Source organism: Lissotriton vulgaris, unplaced genomic scaffold (genome assembly GCF_964263255.1).
Source record: "Lissotriton vulgaris unplaced genomic scaffold, aLisVul1.2 SCAFFOLD_2182, whole genome shotgun sequence".
In the NCBI taxonomy this organism is placed as follows: domain Eukaryota; kingdom Metazoa; phylum Chordata; class Amphibia; order Caudata; family Salamandridae; genus Lissotriton; species Lissotriton vulgaris.
Window position 1 is genome coordinate 301,895 of NW_028254909.1, and position 18,148 is coordinate 320,042.

The following is an 18,148-nucleotide window of genomic DNA, read 5'->3' on the forward strand; positions in this document are numbered from 1 at the left end:
GGGGGTCCTTAAGCCTAAAAAGGTTTTTCAAGGGGGTCTCCTCATCAACAAGTTTGAAGACCTCTGCTCTACGGTGTCTAAGGCCATTCTTAGACAATGTAAGTGCAGTGCTTCCATTAAGATATTATGGTGCTGGGAATTTGTCATTACGTACTCCACAGCACCATAATGGCTACACTGAAAACTGAGAAGTTTGGTATCAAACTTCTCAGCACATTAAACACATACTAATGCTAGTGTGGTATTAGATGAAAAATGCACACTGGGTATCTTAAGAGATGACTCCTGAAAACTAACCCCCACTAATATCCAGGCTGAATGGCTGCTTTCAGCTGCCACCACCAGACCTGTTTCTGGACCCGTAGGTAGTACTCTCTGGGGCCTGAAACCATGCACATCCTGGGATGAGGTGCAATGCCTCCTCCCCCAGGATGGGCAGTGTTCACGAAGGGGCAGCTTCAAAGGCTTGCCGTCTTGTGAGCTTCCCCAGGCCACTTGTTGCTTTCAAGAACTGGTCCCCACTCGTTCTGACCCCCGCTTTGGGCGGGCGAAACGCAGACAACATCAAGGGAAGAGGTGTGGCCACCTCTTCCGACTCCACCCCTCAGGTGGGGGAGGGGAGGTGAAGCACAGCTCTGTCCCCAGGTGGGGGAGAGGGAGGTGAAGCACAGCTTAGTCCCCACAGTCTTGCAGATTGGGGGGCTCAGCCAAACAGTGACAGGCTCGTGCCCCCCTTCACTGGAGGGTGGCATAATAGGGGGTGTACCCACCCCGGGGAAGGGACCCATTGGTCCCTACCTTTTACCTACCTGTAACACCCCTAAATCTAGTATTTAGGGGCACCCCTGAACCTTGCTGCTTCAGACGAGAAGAAACTAATAGGACCGAACAACCGAGCAGCAGCTAACTAGAGCAAGAGGCCCTCTGACTTGGCCCCAGCCATACCGACCTGTTTCCACCTCAAACCTGCTCCTGCGAAATCCTGGTGTTCCGCAGCTAGCAACCTCAAATCCTAGAGGGGCCGGCCTGCCTTCAACCACAAAGGCTTTGTCACCTGTAAACACAAGATTTGTTCACCTGCAAACACAAGATTAGTTCACCTGCAACCTCTGGCTCAGGCCTGACACCGCTAATCCACCCCGCTGCATCCACCGTCCACAGCCCGAGCTCGAATGGGTAAACACCACGAGGAGGTCCGGATAATTGCACATTGTTGTCCTGGAAGAGTCTTCGAAGTATCACGAGATAGGTGTCTCCTCCACTGGACTACAGTGCGCATGGGCATCCTCTCCATCTTCAGATTGTTTTTTTCCGACATTGGGTTCAGATGTACTTTTCTTAACTCAAGTTCGGAATCGATAAACTTTTTTTTACAAGGCCAAAAGTCCTTCGGGGCTTCGGTATCGTCTTTCGCTCGGTGCCGTGTACTTGTTTCAGTTCTTCGAGCTGGACGTCGAAGGCCGCGTGGCTTTTTTCGACACCAAAGGCCCCATCAACGATCGACTATGGAACGGAGCCCGTTTAAACGATGCCCCGTTTGCAACTCTAAATACCCTCACATCGATGTGCACCCGGTGTGCAATAAATGCCTATCTCTAGACCACGACGAGGCCAGCTACTTGGCCTGTTCTCGGTTCAGGTCAAAGAAGACGCTTAGGCTTCAGTGCGTGGCGAGACAGTCGGCGCAGAGAACAGTGCCCGACCCAGAGAACATCTTCGAGGCCGAAGACGACGAGGGCGTCTAAGAGGAGAATCCTGAACAGTCGGATCCTGCTTCGGAGCAAAACTCTAACTACGATGAGGACGAAGAAGAAGAAAACGTTGAGGATTAAGACTTTGTCGAGGTAGGGGATGACGCACAGGCCATCTGAGCCGTCGATGACAACTCGAGCGATGAGCAAGGCCCAACCGCAGTTACAGGGGCCAATGATGACACTGAACTTTCAAAGGCTCAGGTCGAGGCATCGCCGGAAGGCCTTTGCCAAGATCTTCAACAACATTCTATAGCCCCGCGTCAAGGCCCGGCTAAGAGTATGTCAAAAGAGCCATCGGTCGTTCAACCACAGTCGATAGTAAAAACGAAACCGACAATCACAATCGAAACCGAAACTGCTAAAGACAGTCCTCGGATCGACTACTTCGGATTCATCGGCTCCAATAAAAAAAGAAGAGTGTTATCGACCCTTCGGGGTCACAAAAGGGGGTCGACCCGAAGATCGGGGCGCCAAAGCCGGTGACTACGGTCAAGCACGTCGGACTGACACCATAGACGTAAAGACGGCGACACAAACCAGGGACAACAGTCTCAAGAGACTCTCGATCCGAAGCTTCAAGCCTCCACACCAATGGTCGTTAGAACCCTCGAGTCGAAGACCAAGATAGGCTCCAAACAGCACATCAAGTCGAAGCAAAAGAGCGTGCCTGCTGCGCACCAAGAGCTCGAGTCGACGCTAGGCCAGAAACGAACTGGTGACAAGGTTAAGTCTGTGTCGGATCGAAGACGGCGCCACACTCTAAGAAAGTGCGCCAGTCTCCAATGCTTAAGCCACCGATTAAATTTGGACTGCTCAGACTGCACGACCTAAGGCGTTCGAGCCGAAACAAAGCATCGAAACGGCCAAGAAGTTGTCAAACTGTTCATCGACTCAGACTCTGGCAGACTCACTATTTATAAAAGAAAGATCATACCAGAAAATCCTATGGAGTCATAGAAAATACCACTCAAAAAGAAAAGGGACTCTTCCACCTCCCCAGTTCTTTTTGAGCCTGTGGAGTCCTATGGACAAGAATATACATATTCACCCACATGTACTAATGAGGATGTGGGGGAAGGCTATGAGGAATTATTTATTTATCCTGTTGACACAGATCAAGAGGAATCTCAACCCTGCACTGACCCTGTTGACCCGGGTGAGCCACACACCGCGCCTGACACTCAATCCTACACGGTCAAGACCTCGCCAACTGAAGATATGGCTGCGTTTAACGCGTTAATTGAAAGGGCAGCACATAATCATGATGTGGAAATGCATGCTGACCCAATAGAGGAAGACTTTTTGTTTGACACTATCTGAAAGAAACACGTTAGTGTTAGATTCCTTACCTTAGAATATCCCCAGGCGTCAGTCTGGATCCGGAAACTTTTGCGTAGCAGTACCCCTGCGCGTCGGTAGGCGTCGTCTGCAGGCGTCCCCTGCGGCTCCGCGTCCGTCGTCGGCGTCGTGCGCCGTGATGACGTCGCTGGAGTACATAGACGCCGCCTCCGCGCGCTGTGACGTCAGTTCTTCTTTTTTCCGCGCCAGTGGACGCAGATCTGAAGAGCAGTACTCCGGTCTTTTGACCAAGTTTTTCGATTGTCCTTTTTCTCTATTGTGCCTGATAGGATGCCAGGATTTAAGAATTGCGATGGCTGTGAGCGCACGATGTCGGTCACAGACCATCACCGCCTCTGCCTCCGGTGTCTGGGCCCCGACCACGACGTGGACTCCTGCGTCGACTGCCGGGCCCTTACCAACAAGGCTAGACGGGAGCGGTCCCGCAAGCTACTGGAGCTCCGGGTGTCGGCCCCACGTCGGGACCGGGAGCGGTCCCGGTCCGGCCGGAGGTCGAGAGTGCGTTCGAGGGAGCGGTCGCGGAGCCGCGCCGGGCGCTCCGGAAGTCGACGCCACTCGTCATCCTCGTCAGGTAAGAAGCACAAGAAGTCGGGGCGTCGTCATCGTACCCCCGACTCCCCCCGACGCTCGCCCGATGCGGCCGGGGGCTCGGGTGACCCCAACCCCGCGGCTCCGCGAGAGTCGCCGGCGCGGCCTGCCTCATACCCTCCGGTCCCTGGGCATGGTGCGACGCCTGAGGAGATCGAAGCGTTCCTCATGGCCATGAGGGCGCTCGCTTCTCCGACGGGGCCTACGGCGCCTTCGGGCCCAGTGCTACCGTCTGGGGGCCCTGGCGGTTCGGGTGTCCCTGCCTCGGCGCCGTCGGGTGCTCCGGCCCCGGCGCCGCCGACGGCTCCGACCCCGGCGCCGCAGGGACCTTCGGGATCGGCGCCGGCTGGTCTTCCGGCCTCCCCGGCGCCGTTGCCATCGGGGTTACCCCTGACGCCGCCCCCGCGCGGCGCCGGTTCTCCGCTGCCGGTTCCGGCCGGCGGTGGGGTTCCGACGCCGGCTCCGGGCGGCGCCGTCCCCTTACCTTCTCCGACGCCGGACGCGGCGCCGGACGGGCGTCGATCGACGCCGGTCCCGGCGCCGATGGGGCCCATGAACCCCGAGGAGCCGGTCTTCATCATTGACTCCGAATACGGAGAGGATGAGGAGTACGGTGAAGGTTGGGAGGGGTCCGAGGACCCTCTGGCTCGCGAGTGCCAGTATGACCCGGACTGGACAGGTGACTTGGGGGATGCCAGTGGTTTGGACGACTCCCCTAACCCTGGTTTGATCTCTCCTCCAACCGTGGCATCGGTGGAGGGAGCTGCCTATTCTGTGGTGCTGATGAGGGCTGCCAAGGCCTTAAACCTTGAGCTCCCTGTCGCGGCCGTGAGGCCTAACATCCTCACCGAGGTCTTCAAACCGCAGTCATGCCCATTGGAGCCTCTGCTGCCGTTTAATGAAGCCTTGTCTGACGTTCTGTTGGGCACGTGGTCCAGGCCCGCTTCAGGTGCGCCTGTTGATCGGAACGTGGCCAGGCGCCACCGTCCTTGTCCGGACGACCCCAAGTACCTGTCTACCCACCCCACTCCTGAGAGTCTGGTGATCCAGGCCTCGACCTCCCAGTCCGCATTCCCGTCGGCCCCGCCCGACCGGGAATCCAAGAGGTATGACCAGTTTGGCAAAAAGGTCTTCTCGTCCATTAGTTTGGGCCTGCGGTCTTGCAACACCGCCTGCCTCTTGGGCCGCTACACCCACTCTGTGTGGGATACGGTCGCGGAGCTGCTGCCAGAATGCCCCATGGAGGTGCGGGCAAAGCTCGGTCAAGCTGTAGCTGAGGGCCGAGATGCAGCGAAATATTCAATTCGGTGTGGTCTTGATACGACCGACTCGCTGGGCAGGGCTATGTCTACGACGGTGGCGATTCGTCGTCACGCCTGGCTGAGATCCGCCAATTTTTCGGCTGATGTCCAAAATACCCTGATGGACATGCCGTTTGATGGCTGTCACCTGTTCGGTGACAAAGCGGACCACGCGCTGGAACGCTTCAAGGACTCCAGGGTCACGGCCAAGTCCTTGGGTCTCTCGACCCAGCGTCAGCAACCGGGTTCGTTTCGTCCCTTTCGTGGCCAAGGAAGGGGCGCCCCCACACGTGCTGCCAGCCACGCGCCGCAACAATCCTTCCAACGCGGTGGCGGCCGTGGAAACCGCCGTGGTGGCGGTCGGGGACAACGGCGGGGTCAGACCACACCTTCCCCCGCAGCATCTACCCCAAAATCCTCCTAGTCCGTGCTTTCGGCCCCATATGACGCCAGTGGGTGGCAGGGTTCGCCATCACCACGCTCACTGGCGCACGATCACTTCGGACAGGTGGGTGCTGCAAATTGTCCGAAGGGGCTACTCCCTCCCCTTCGAGACCTCTCCTCCAGCCATGCCACCGCAGAACCACCGTGTGTCGGGGGACCACTTGACACTTCTGCAGGAGGAAGTTACGGCCCTCTTGGCCAAGGGGGCCATCGAGCGCGTTCCTGGGCCAGAAGTAGGGCGTGGTTGTTATTCCCACTACTTTCTGGTGCCCAAGAAGGACAAGGGGGGCCTACGTCCTATCTTGGATCTAAGGAACGTCAACGGCTTCCTCCGGAAGGAGAAGTTCAAGATGTTGACGTTAGCTCAGGTCTTGGCTGCTCTAGACCCGCAAGACTGGATGGTAGCGTTGGACTTGCAGGACGCCTATTTTCACATCCCCGTCCTGCCGGCCCACCGGCGTTACCTGCGGTTCACGGTAGGCCAGGAGCACTTTCAGTTTATCGTGCTCCCCTTCGGCCTTACCAGCGCCCCACGGGTGTTCACAAAGGTGATGGCGGTGGTCGCAGCCCATCTGCGCAGGTTAGGGGTTTCAGTCTTCCCCTACCTAGACGACTGGTTGTTGAAGGCGGGCTCGCCCCAGACAGTCGTCCACCACCTTCAGATGACGGCAGACCTCTTGCACGACCTGGGGTTCTCCATCAACGTGCCGAAATCACACCTGTGTCCCTCTCAAAAGCTCCTTTTCATCGGAGCGGTTCTGGACTCGGCGCAGTTTCGGGTTTATCCTCCGGAACGGCGGGTTCGGGATATTCAGGCTTTGATTCCCATCTTTCAGCCGCTATCCCGAGTCTCGGTCAGGTTGACGCTGCGGCTGCTGGGACTGATGGCTTCCTGCATCCTTCTGGTGCATCACGCCAGGTGGCGGATGCGGGCTCTGCAGTGGGACCTGAAGTTTCAGTGGGCCCAGCATCAGGGCAACTTGTCCGACCACGTCTTGATCTCGGAGGGCACTGCGAGACAACTGCAGTGGTGGCTTACGGACCGCGATTGGGTCAGGGGCAAGTCCCTCTCCCTTCCCCAACCGGAGCACGTTGTCGTGACGGACGCGTCCCTCCAGGGCTGGGGTGGCCACTTGGGAGAGGCAGAGATCAGAGGCATCTGGTCTCCGGCGGAGTCCCGGCTCCATATCAATCTGTTGGAGCTGCGGGCGATTCGTCTGGCACTGAAGGCATTCCTCCCCTTTGTCAACGGGAGTGTGGTGCAGGTGTTCACCGACAACACCACTGCCATGTGGTACTGCAACAAACAGGGCGGAGTGGGGTCGTGGACCCTTTGCCAGGAGGCTCTGCGCCTCTGGCAATGGCTGGAACGTCAGGGCGTGACTCTGACGGTTCAACACCTGGCAGGTTCTCTGAACGCCAGGGCGGACGAACTCAGCCGTCGGTGCTCGATGGATCACGAATGGCGTCTGAACTCGGACGTGGCGCAAGGCATCTTTCTGCAATGGGGAGAGCCTTGGTTAGATCTATTCGCCACAGAAGAGAACGCGCAATGTCATCAGTTCTGCGCGTTGGAGTTTCCAAGACGGCACTTGCACGGCGACGCCTTTCGGCGCGAGTGGAGTTGCGGTCTGTTATACGCCTTTCCGCCTATACCACTTCTGCCCAGAGTGCTGAAGAAGATCAGGCGCGACCGGGCCCAAGTTATCCTTGTGGCTCCGGACTGGGCTCGAAGGTACTGGTATCCCGAGCTACTCAGCATGTCAGTCGGTCCCCCGATCCGCCTGCCCCTTCAGGAGGACCTTCTGTCGCAGCAGCAGGGGACGGTCCTCCACCCGAACCTGTCCAGTCTCCACCTCCATGCTTGGAGATTGAGCGGCGGCAGTTGAGGCCATTTGACTTGCCTCCTGAAGTCTGTGATGTTATTCTGGCAGCCAGGCGTCCCTCCACTAAGTCGGTATACGCCTGTCGGTGGAACAGATTTGTGGCATGGTGCACAGCAAAGGCTGTGGATCCTCTTTCTGCCCCTCTTTCGGAGGTTCTTCTGTTTTTTCTTTCTCTTGCCCAGCAGGGCTCTGCTCTGGGCACTATCAAGGGCTACCTTTCTGCCCTTTCAGCCTTTTTGAGGCTTCCTGATCAGCCTTCTTTGTTCAAATCCCTGATTGTAACTTGATTCTTGAAAGGCATCACTCACATGTTTCCACCTGTTCCGTTTGTGATGCCTCAGTGGGATTTGAACCTGGTTCTAACTTTCCTGATGTGTGCTCCCTTTGAGCCCCTTCATTCTTGCCCTCTCCGTCTCCTGACTTTAAAGACGGCTTTCCTGGTTGCCATCACCTCTGCCAGGAGGGTGAGTGAGCTCCAGGCTCTTTCTGTCCAACCTCCTTTCCTGTCCATTCATCCTGACAAGGTGGTTCTGAGGACTAGACCTTCTTTCCTGCCCAAGGTTGTTTCGGCCTTTCACATCGGGCAGTCCATCACCCTCCCTTCCTTCTTCCCGCCTCCGCATCCTTCAAAGGATGAAGAGCGGCTCCATCGTCTGGACCCAAAACGTGCGCTTTCATTTTACATGGATCGCACACGCCAGTTCCGGGTGGATGACCAACTGTTTGTTGGCTACGTGGGTGCGAAGAAGGGACGGGCGGTTTGTAAACGAACCATCTCTCGATGGGTCGTCCTCTGCATCAAAGCGTGCTACTCTTTGGCTCGGAAGGAGCCTCCTGTTGGGCTGAGGGCCCATTCCACTCGGGCCACGGCGGCTTCTACTGCCCTGGGCCGGGGAGTCCCCTTGCAGGACATTTGCCAGGCGGCTACGTGGGCCTCGCTGCACACCTTTGCGAGGCACTACTGCCTGGACAGTCAAGTCCGGAGGGATGGCTTCTTTGGCCGTTCTGTCCTCCAGGACTTTCTGGTGTAGTTTTGTATTGGTTCGCAGACCCACCACCGGGGTTGGTATTGCTGAGGTATGTATTCTAAGGTAAGGAATCTAACACTAACGTGTTTCTTTCAGATGAACAAGTTACTTACCTTCGGTAACGATATATCTGTAAGAAACATTAGTTAGTGTTAGATTCCTTACCGAACCCACCCATCCTCCCCGTTCTGCGAACTGATACCTAGGGTTCAGGTCATCCCTTTCAGGGCCCTAGTTTGTACATGGCACCAGTGTTGGTTCTCTCATGGCTCTGCGTCTCCTGGCGCGGAACAGCTGTGTGCAAAGAACTGACGTCAGCGCGCGGAGGCGGCGTCTATGTACTCCAGCGACGTCATCACGGCGCACGACGCCGACGACGGACGCGGAGCCGCAGGGGACGCCTGCAGACGACGCCTACCGACGCGCAGGGGTACTGCTACGCAAAAGTTTCCGGATCCAGACTGACGCCTGGGGATATTCTAAGGTAAGGAATCTAACACTAACTAATGTTTCTTACAGATATATCGTTACCGAAGGTAAGTAACTTGTTCTTCTGAACTTCAGAAAGATCAGTGAAGACATTGCCAATGCTAAAGGGTGTCCTCAAACATACTGGTGACATTTTCAAGGAAACCGCAAGAGTTGTGAACCCAAGAATTGAAAGGAAATACCGGCCTGCACCTGTAGACCCTACATATATCAAGGGTCAGTTGCCATTGGACTCCCTCGTAGTGTCAAATGCTCGTAAGAGAGCAAACTCTCAAACAACTGGTGATGCTCCTCCTCCGGACAAAGAATCCAAAATCTTGGAAGCTTCTGGAAAACGAGTAGCTGCTCAAGCAGCAAATATTTGGAGAACTTCAAATACACAGGCCCTATTAGCCAGATATGATAGGGCTCATTACGACACATTAGAGCAACTATTACAACACTTGCCTGATGCTTATAAGGAGCGAGAAGAAATGCTGATACAGGAGGGGAAACTGATATCAAACGCTTCCATTAAATGTGCGCTAGATGCAGCAGACACAGCAGCTAGGGCCATCAATACAAGTGTGATGCTCAGGAGGCATGCCTGGTTACGCATCTCTGGGTTCAAGTTTGAGATTCAAACAACATTACTGAATAAGCCTGTTAACCCTGACTATTTATTTGGTCCTGATGTGGACACAACCCCAGAAAAAATAAAGGACACGGAGACTGCCAAATCCATGGGAGCTTTGCAGTCCCAACAGTTCAGGGAAGGTTCCTTTCTTCGCTCCAGTAACAGAGGAACCTCTAGAGGTCGGCATCCCAGCAAGCCCAATACAACAAAGGAGGCACACAGACCACCTATAACAAAAACAATAGGGGTGGATATCGTGGCAACAGCACCAAAGGCAGAGGACGGGGAAATAATAACACCAGATCCTCCGCCAATACTAAACAGTGACTTCTTGTCACTGCCCCCAGACCATGTAACACCGGCCGGGGGAGGACTTCAGCAGTTCCTGCCAGTCTGGGAAGGCATTACCACAGACAAGTGGATGAGACAACTTATCCAATACGGCTATTGTCTAGAACTAACCTTCACTCAACATACCCCCAAGACACCGTCCTATGTCCGCAGAGCACATACAGTTATTGCAGCAAGAGGTCATCTGTATGCTGCAAAAAGGGGCCATAGAACTCGTGCCTTTAGACCAGCAAGGTACAGGGGTGTACTCGCTGTACTTCTTAATTCCAAAAAAGGACTGGTCTCTCAGGCCCATACTAGACCTCAGACCCCTAAACCAATACATCTTGTCAGAACATTTTCACATGCTCACTTTGCAGCAAATCCTACCATTGCTCAGTCAGGGAGATTTCCTAGCAACTTTAGACCTGAAGGACGCATATTTCCACATACCTATACACCCGGCACACAGGAAATATCTCAAGTTCACCATACAAAACCAGCATTACCAGTTCAAGGTCCTGCCTTTCGGGGTGACAACAGCCCCCAGAGTGTTTACCAAATGCTTGGCGACAGTAGCTGCACACCTTCGGAGACAACACATTCATGTCTACCCTTATCTGGACGACTGGCTTCTCAAAGCAAAGTCAGCCCAGCAATGTGCCAGCCACATGTCCCGCACCATTCACCTCCTAGGTTTTTCACTGAATTATCCAAAGTTCCATCTTCAACCCCCCCATGTACAACAGTACCTAGGAGCGACAATAGACACTCTGGCAGCAAAGGCACAACCAAACTCAGTAAGGATTCACAGCATGCAATTGCTGATTCAGAAATTCAGACCCCAACACTCGCTCCCAGCACAGGTGTTTATGCAGTTGATAGGCATGATGGCCTCTCTGCATCTTCATAGTCCCTCACGCGAGACTACACATGCGTCAGCTTCAGGAGTGTTTAGCACGGCAGTAGAACCAGGCTCAAGGTCAGTTAAAAGACCTAGTGTTGGTGACCGGTCGTGCATACAACTCTCTGCATTGGTGGAATCCACAAAACCTTTGCAAGGGACAACCGTTCCAAGAGCCTGTACCACAAATAGTGCTGACGACGGACGCATCTCTCCTGGGGTGGGGGGCGCATGTCCATTACACCGTGCAGGGACTATGGACGACACTGCAGAAGAAAATGCGCATAAACCTGCTGGAACTGATGGCAATCTTCATGGCAATGAAGGCGTTCAAAGTGCATTTGTGCAACAAAGTCGTGTTGTTCCGGACGGACAACATGACCGCAATGTACTACATCCAGAAGCAGGGAGGGACACGCTCTCCACAGTTGTCACATCTAGCTCAAAGCATGTGGAAGTGGGCCATTCAGAGGAACATGTTCCTCATGGCGGAACACCTCCCAGGCAAGGACAACCAGATGGCGGATCTGCTCAGCAGACACAGCCACCAGATGCACGAGTGGGAGATACATCCCTCAGTGCTACAACCGTATTTCCAGCAGTGGGGTCATCCAGAGATAGACCTGTTCGCCACAAAGGAAAACGCAAAATGCCACACCTTCGCCGCCAGGTTCCCACACCTGCAGTCTCAGGGCAATGCGATCTGGATGAACTGGTCAGGCAAATTTGCATACGCTTTTCCCCCAGCTCCACTCGTACCGCTAGTGGCACGCAAACTGCGACAGCACTCGATGACACTCATCCTTGTTGCTCCAACATGGGCGAGGCAAGCATGGTACACCACGTTCCTAGAACTTTCCGTGGTGCCTCATCAAAGACTGCGACTCGCACCCAGTCTCCGCACTCAGAGCCATGGAGACATTCAGCACCCAGATCCGCAGCAGTTGAGCCTTGCGATATGGCTCCTGAAGTCCTAGAGTTTGGCTACCTGAACCTGCCCCCTGACTGTGTGAATATTACCAAGGAGGCAAGAAGGCCTACAACCTGGGCATGCTATGCGGCAAAATGGAATTGATTTGTCATTTATTGTAACAATGACATAAATCCGCTGGATGCATCAACTCAAAACATCATGTTATTTGTTACATCTACACAGATGCAATCTGGCATATAGTTCCATACGTATACACTTAGCTGCAATAGCCGCTTATCTTCAGAACAGGCAGCAACTTTCCATTTTCAGAGTGCCAGCCATTAAAGCCTTTATGGAAGGACTCAAACGAGTGATTCCTCCTAGACACCCGCCTTCACCTGTCTGGATTCTGAATGTAGTTCTAACCAGACTAATGGGACCACCTTTTGAACCTCTACACTCTTGTGAGATACAATTTCTCACATGGAAAGTGGCCTTTTTCGTAGCGATCACATCGCTAAGACGAGTTCGTGAGCTTCAAGCCCCTGACTATTCAAGAGCCTTTCATACAGATTCATGCTAATAGGGTGGTGCTACGTACTAACCCTAAATTTATGCCTAAGGTGGTATCACAGTTCCACATTAACCAGACAATAGAACTGCTAGTATTCTTCCCAAATCCAGATTCAGTGGTAGACAGAGCTCTGCACACACTAGATGTTAAAAGAGCTCTCCTGTATTACATAGACAGGACAAAAGATTTCAGAAAGACTAAGCAACTGTTTGTTGCCTTTTCACCACAGCACAAAGGCAACCCCATTTCCAAATCCGGTATAGCCAGATAGATTGTTAAGTGCATACAGATTTGTTATCAAAAAGCTGAACACACAATAATAGTTCCCCCGCCAGCGCATTCAACACTGAAGTGTTCTCTCTAGAGGATATATGTAGAGCAGCCACATGGTCCACCATACATTTACTAAACATTACTGCGTAGATGTACACTCCAAACAGCAAGCTGCTGTAGGACAGGCTGTCCTCAAAACTCTTTATCAGACTACTGCAGCTGGCATGGGCAACCACCGCTAAGGGGGAGACTGCTATTTATTCTATGCACAGATATGAATTCAGCAGCCCACATGCCTCGAACGGAATATGCTACTTACCAGTATGCATCTGTTCTTGGCATGTAGGGCTGCTGACATTCATATCGCCCGCCCTCCTCCCCGGTGCCTGTCGCAGCTGTAGCACTCAGAATTAATCTCCAGCATGGACATCACTTACTGTATCATACTCAATCTCTGCCTCAATGGCGAAAAACAATCTGAGGATGGAGAGGATGCCCATGCGCACTGTAGTCCAGGGGAGGAGCCACCCATCTCGTGATACTTTGAAGACTCTTCCAGGACAACAATGTGCAATCATCCGGACCCAACACTAGGCGGCGATCTATGCACAGATATGAATGTCAGCAGCCCTACATGCCAACGACAGATGCATACTAGTAAGTAGCATATTCCTTTATTCCCTCTGAGCAAGAACTCTCCCACACATTCCAAATGTATCTTAACAGCAGAACACCTATTTTGAAGGTGAATTCTCATCTGGATAATATCCGCACCTCTTGATTTGACCTTTATTTGAGTTAACCCCAAAGTCAAGCTGGACGCCCCATCTCTTCATTGGCCTGACTGGGCTAAACGCCATTTATCAGTTAGGAGCGGACAAAAACCCTTGTCTATTGAGCTACTTAACATACCTTCTCATGCACTATATTCAATTTCTATAACTTCATGAAATTAAAAGCATACAAAGACATTTGATGATAAAGAGCCTTCACTTTCACTCTTTGATAAAATCCTCTAGATCAGGACATACAGTATCCGCATTCTGCGAGCGTCTACAATCTAAGTTGTCGTATTACTAAAGAAAGTATGCAATCAATGGATAGGTGACTTCCTGAATAGGACGAAGATGAAGAAATCTCCATTCACACACAAGATAACTCCAGTTCTGGTATAAACCAAATAAATGTTAATACAGAAGACCTTCTGGACTCCATCTCTACTACATACATTTGAAGCCTAGGCCATTTCCCGCTTGTTAAATCTAACATTTGCTTTTAACCCATATGCTCTTCTATTGCCCTACCCTTTCAACGTTTTGGATAAATAATCTTTGAATTGATTAGATCACTCTTTTTTTCAAATGCAGCCAACAAATGCATTACCTTCTCACGGGTCCCCTTGGCACTCGCATCCATCATCATAGTTAAGCATCTGTTAAATCTCCTATGTAATCTAGCTTGTAAACGATTCCTTACTAACTAAAAAAAAATACTTGCAGCCCCAAGTTTGCCACTTGTTAAAACTGACTGTCCGATATCAGTGGTGCTGATAAACCCTCAATAGGCCTCTCCCTGGAAAGTCAGATCCACATCAATATGGCACAAGTTGCACAATTTCATGGCTAGTACTAAACTACCTTGAAGCAAATTAAGATTTGGCTGGCTCAAGTGGAGGGAATCTGTAGAGAATACCCAGAATTGTCTCAATTGGCTCTAGAACCCAATTTGAACCCTGGACAATGGGCCTTTACGTTTATCGGTTTGTTGCAGTTATCTACCCATCAGATGTACTATTGCTCGCGGAAGTTTGCGGATCTTACTTCGCTTTTTTTTTTTTAACTTGATTGTGCATTACTGTTACCCACGATTACACTCCATTTACTGTGTTCAGTTTACATCCTAGTGTTTTCCTATGTTTTACCAAATTTAATAAAGATGTTTGAATATAAAATGCCACTATCTTAATCTGCAATTGAAATATTTCTATTTGCCATGTGGCATCTTTTTAGATCAAATGAATGTTTTCAAAACTGTTATCACAATTCTATTTAATGGTTTCTTTACAGGAAAATTCACAAAACGCACCACTTGTTCATGCAACTTTAGAAACCTTGCTGAGGTTTCTTAATTGGATTCCACTGGGATATATCTTTGAGACCAAGTTAATTAGTACTTTAATATACAAGGTATGATCCTTTCTTATTTTAGTTGAAACTGAAAATATTTTGTAATGCTTATGTAGTTTGTATGTACTTCTAAACTGTGAACTTAACCCAACAAGTTCTTGGCCATGTACAATAGGCATATCCAGTATTGGCATATCTTTTATATATTCTCCTGCTTAAATCAGTCTAAATGGTCGAGATGGGAGTCCCATGGTAACATAATGAAGCCGTAATTGACAAATAACTTAGGCTATAATGGCCATAGGCAATTAATTTAATAGCCTAGTTCTTGTCCTTTAAAAAAAAAAGCCCAAACTTTAAGTACAACCAATCAGCTGTCCACACCCTCTAGAACACTCCCAGAATAGCCATTTTCCTTGGATATTCACTGCACGTCTTGTTTGGGAGTCTCACTGAGTTTTACTGTTTTTTTTTACATCTCTGCTAGATTTTATTCCAAAATTACCAACTTTCCAGTATATCTGACAAGAAAAGCCTTTTCTATCCATGTAAGATGTGTGGTAGAAAGAGTCCATGTGGATGATCCACACAATGATTGTATATACGGTCTCCATCCCAAACACTAGGTAAGACTGTGCAAAATTTGTCTTCTCAAAGACTCTGTTGGATAGAGGGTGGGAGCTATTTTGGCTCCAGACATCTAAACATCAGAGAACGTTTTCAGAGAGATTGATCTTCAATGCCTTATAAGAACTAGATCCCAAGAAGGTTACTTTGGAGAAGGGAGAAAACATCTCAAACTCTCTCCCGAGGGCAAGGATTAAAAAAAGGAGAAAGCAGGCTCCTCGGAGCCTGCACTATCCTTACCCTCTACTCGTCAACTAAGGAAAAAGACAGTCCTCAAGCCTCTTTCTCAGATTCTTTGAGGTACAAATCTGACAGAATATCACCATCGGCACCACGCAGTCTACAACCATGAGTACCACCGTCATCTTTAACACATTCGACGTCCGGAACGATGGTAGCTGTTACAGGTCCATACCATCAAGGAGTTTACAGACTAAGAGCCTGTCAACGTCTAGGGCACCGTCAACTGCTTTAAGGATTACAGTGCTGCCAACGAACGTTCGTCAATTGCTCCTTTGACCAAGTCAATACAGTCAACTAAAATTTCCTGAATCCATGACGGTGAACATTAGAGTGACCAAGACCATCCCACGGTCTGAGGTGACTTACCTCAGCAATGTGTCACCTTTACCTCCTTACTTGCTCCGCCATTACCAACCTTACGGCTTCCTTCCTATTTCTCGTTCTAGAGACCCGTCACATCAGACATGTTCTCTCATCCAGGATTTACTAGCAATGTTGACTGATTAGACAGCGGTTTCCATCTCAGGGTGAACAACCTGACACCTCCTCTGCGTTCGGAACCAAAATGCACACCGACTTTACCACTACCTGATACACCCAGGATCAGTCCTCACCCTCTGATCGCAGCATCTCCCGCTGAACATCTGTCTTCCTCAGAGGAGGAAAGAGAAGAGGTTGAAATCCCAGGTACATTATCACCGGATCCTTGGGACAATTGCATCACCCCGACACTGTCTACTCCACATCATCCAGCAGACTCGCCTCCTGAAGATATCAGAGGGTACCATAATTTAATGGAGAGGGCAACTATCTGGTTTCCTCTGCCAATGACAGTGAAGCAGGCAGACTGCTTCCTATATGATTTCAAGGAAGAAACTAGGAAGTCTATATGCTTCATTCCCATAATCGATTTGCATCTGGCATACGGCAGTGAAAATTACGAAAACCCCGGATATGGTATCCGCTGTGCTCTCTTGGATTGACAAGAAAGGCAGAGTTCCAGAGGATTCGCCATCCTTGTGAGAAGTTGGCCTGATATATGATGCTCACTAGTTCTAGTTATCACCGTGTATCAGTCCAAACAACCCTTATGATTGGTTGTAAGTCAACCTTATAGGCCAGCTATCCTAATGGTAGCATGGACAAAGCAGTCTTAGGCTAAACTCTTTTAGCATGTGAAGCCAGCTGTTTTACCACATATAACCCCTTGAATACCAAATGAAAGGACACCACACAGGTTGTTAGGAAAATAAACAATATATTTATTACTAACAAACACCTCTGAACTCTTTGAGATCAGAGGGCTAAGCACATGACAAGGCTCTTAAGAAAAATACGATAAGTTGCACGAATTACAATGGTGCCCTAGGGGCACGGCAAACGTATACTAAGTAAATGGTATAAGGAAATCGATAGAAGGAATGGAGCTGACCAGAGGCTGTAGGATCGCTGGGAATACACTACCCTAACCTTAGGTAAGGAGCAAGAGGCATACAGGACGCGTGTGCAGAGTGTGAACTCACACGCGAGATGCGGGACAAAGTCAATGGACAGTACAAATTACGAAAAGATAAGTAATCGACAGTTCCGACTAGCTAGTACTAAAACGACAGGATAGCTGGACACTAGGAGAGTCAATCTACCATTGAGCACCGAAATGCTCTTGTAACCTCACCCACGGGCTGCGGGTGCATAGGTGTGAAAGTGTCGGGTTTCCGCGTTGAAGTCTATGGAGCCTTGAAGAAAAGATGCTGTAGGCGGCCAGAAGGAAGATGTCCGGAGCGATCCAAGGGTGGATCGAGGAAGATGAAGACCTGAAAGCAGAGGGGACAATGTTCAGTCACTAGCCAGTGACCGGAGTGGAACCAGGAAGGAACCAGATGCTGTCGTCGCGATCAGGTGTAGAGTGGACGCTTGACTCTGCACCCAGGTGGTGTCTTCGACCAGGATGGAGGCACGAGCTGTCCCAAGCAGGCTCTCGCTGTCGGCGGTGTTGTTTCCAGATTCGGCGTCAACAGGCCTTGGCAAAGGCAACCCACACGGTGAGTGGAAAAGGCGTCTGGTGCGGACCAGGAGGGTCCGGGGTGCTTCTCCTTTGCAGGGAAGCGAGGGCCAGTCTGGAGCAACCAGACCAGCGGTGTAGATTTCAAGGGTCGTCGTCTAGCCAGCCGGCAAGTGACCAGACAACGCTTCGAGCAGCAATCAAGCAAAAGGGCCCCACGCAGATCTCGTGGATGCTGGAGGGCTGATCTTCTGTGCAGGAGCTGCTCGGGGCTGGGGCTTCTCAATCCCCAAAGCACTTTCTCAAGGATGCCTCTGAAGTCGTGCTGGAAGCGAAGTGCAGTTTCTCCAAGATGGCCGGTCCCACGTGTCTCGTCACACCCACGGATCTCAGCTGTGCTGCAGATGTAGGTAGAGGTCGGAAGGGTTTGGAATTCAGAGCCCGACGAGATCCGGAAGTCTTGTTCCGGCAGGAAGGACGACTAAGTGAACCGCTAGGACGCTTGATGGTGCCTGCTTGTGCAGGGTGGTCACTCCTGGGCCACAGGGAGATTTCTTCAGTCTTCCGGGGAAGTCGAAGTCCAGAGTTTCTTCTTGTAGATTCAATTCAGGATAATCTAATTTGGAATGGGACCAGCTCCTACCTTTATTCTCCTAAAGGGGGCTGTACTATGACTAGGTCCCTCCTATGG

At 51.2% G+C, this 18,148-nt stretch overlaps 1 protein-coding gene across 1 annotated transcript in view; it reads left to right on the top strand.

Annotated features, from left to right (window-relative positions):
* Nucleotides 1-18,148, top strand: part of LOC147659374 (exportin-1-like) — a 379,442-nt gene that overhangs the window by 264,109 nt on the left and 97,185 nt on the right. Inside the window, exon 8 of the mRNA XM_086951792.1 lies at nt 14,526-14,645. Within this exon, the coding sequence (XP_086807918.1) occupies nt 14,526-14,645 (120 nt within the window). The remainder of the gene's footprint in view (nt 1-14,525; nt 14,646-18,148) is intronic.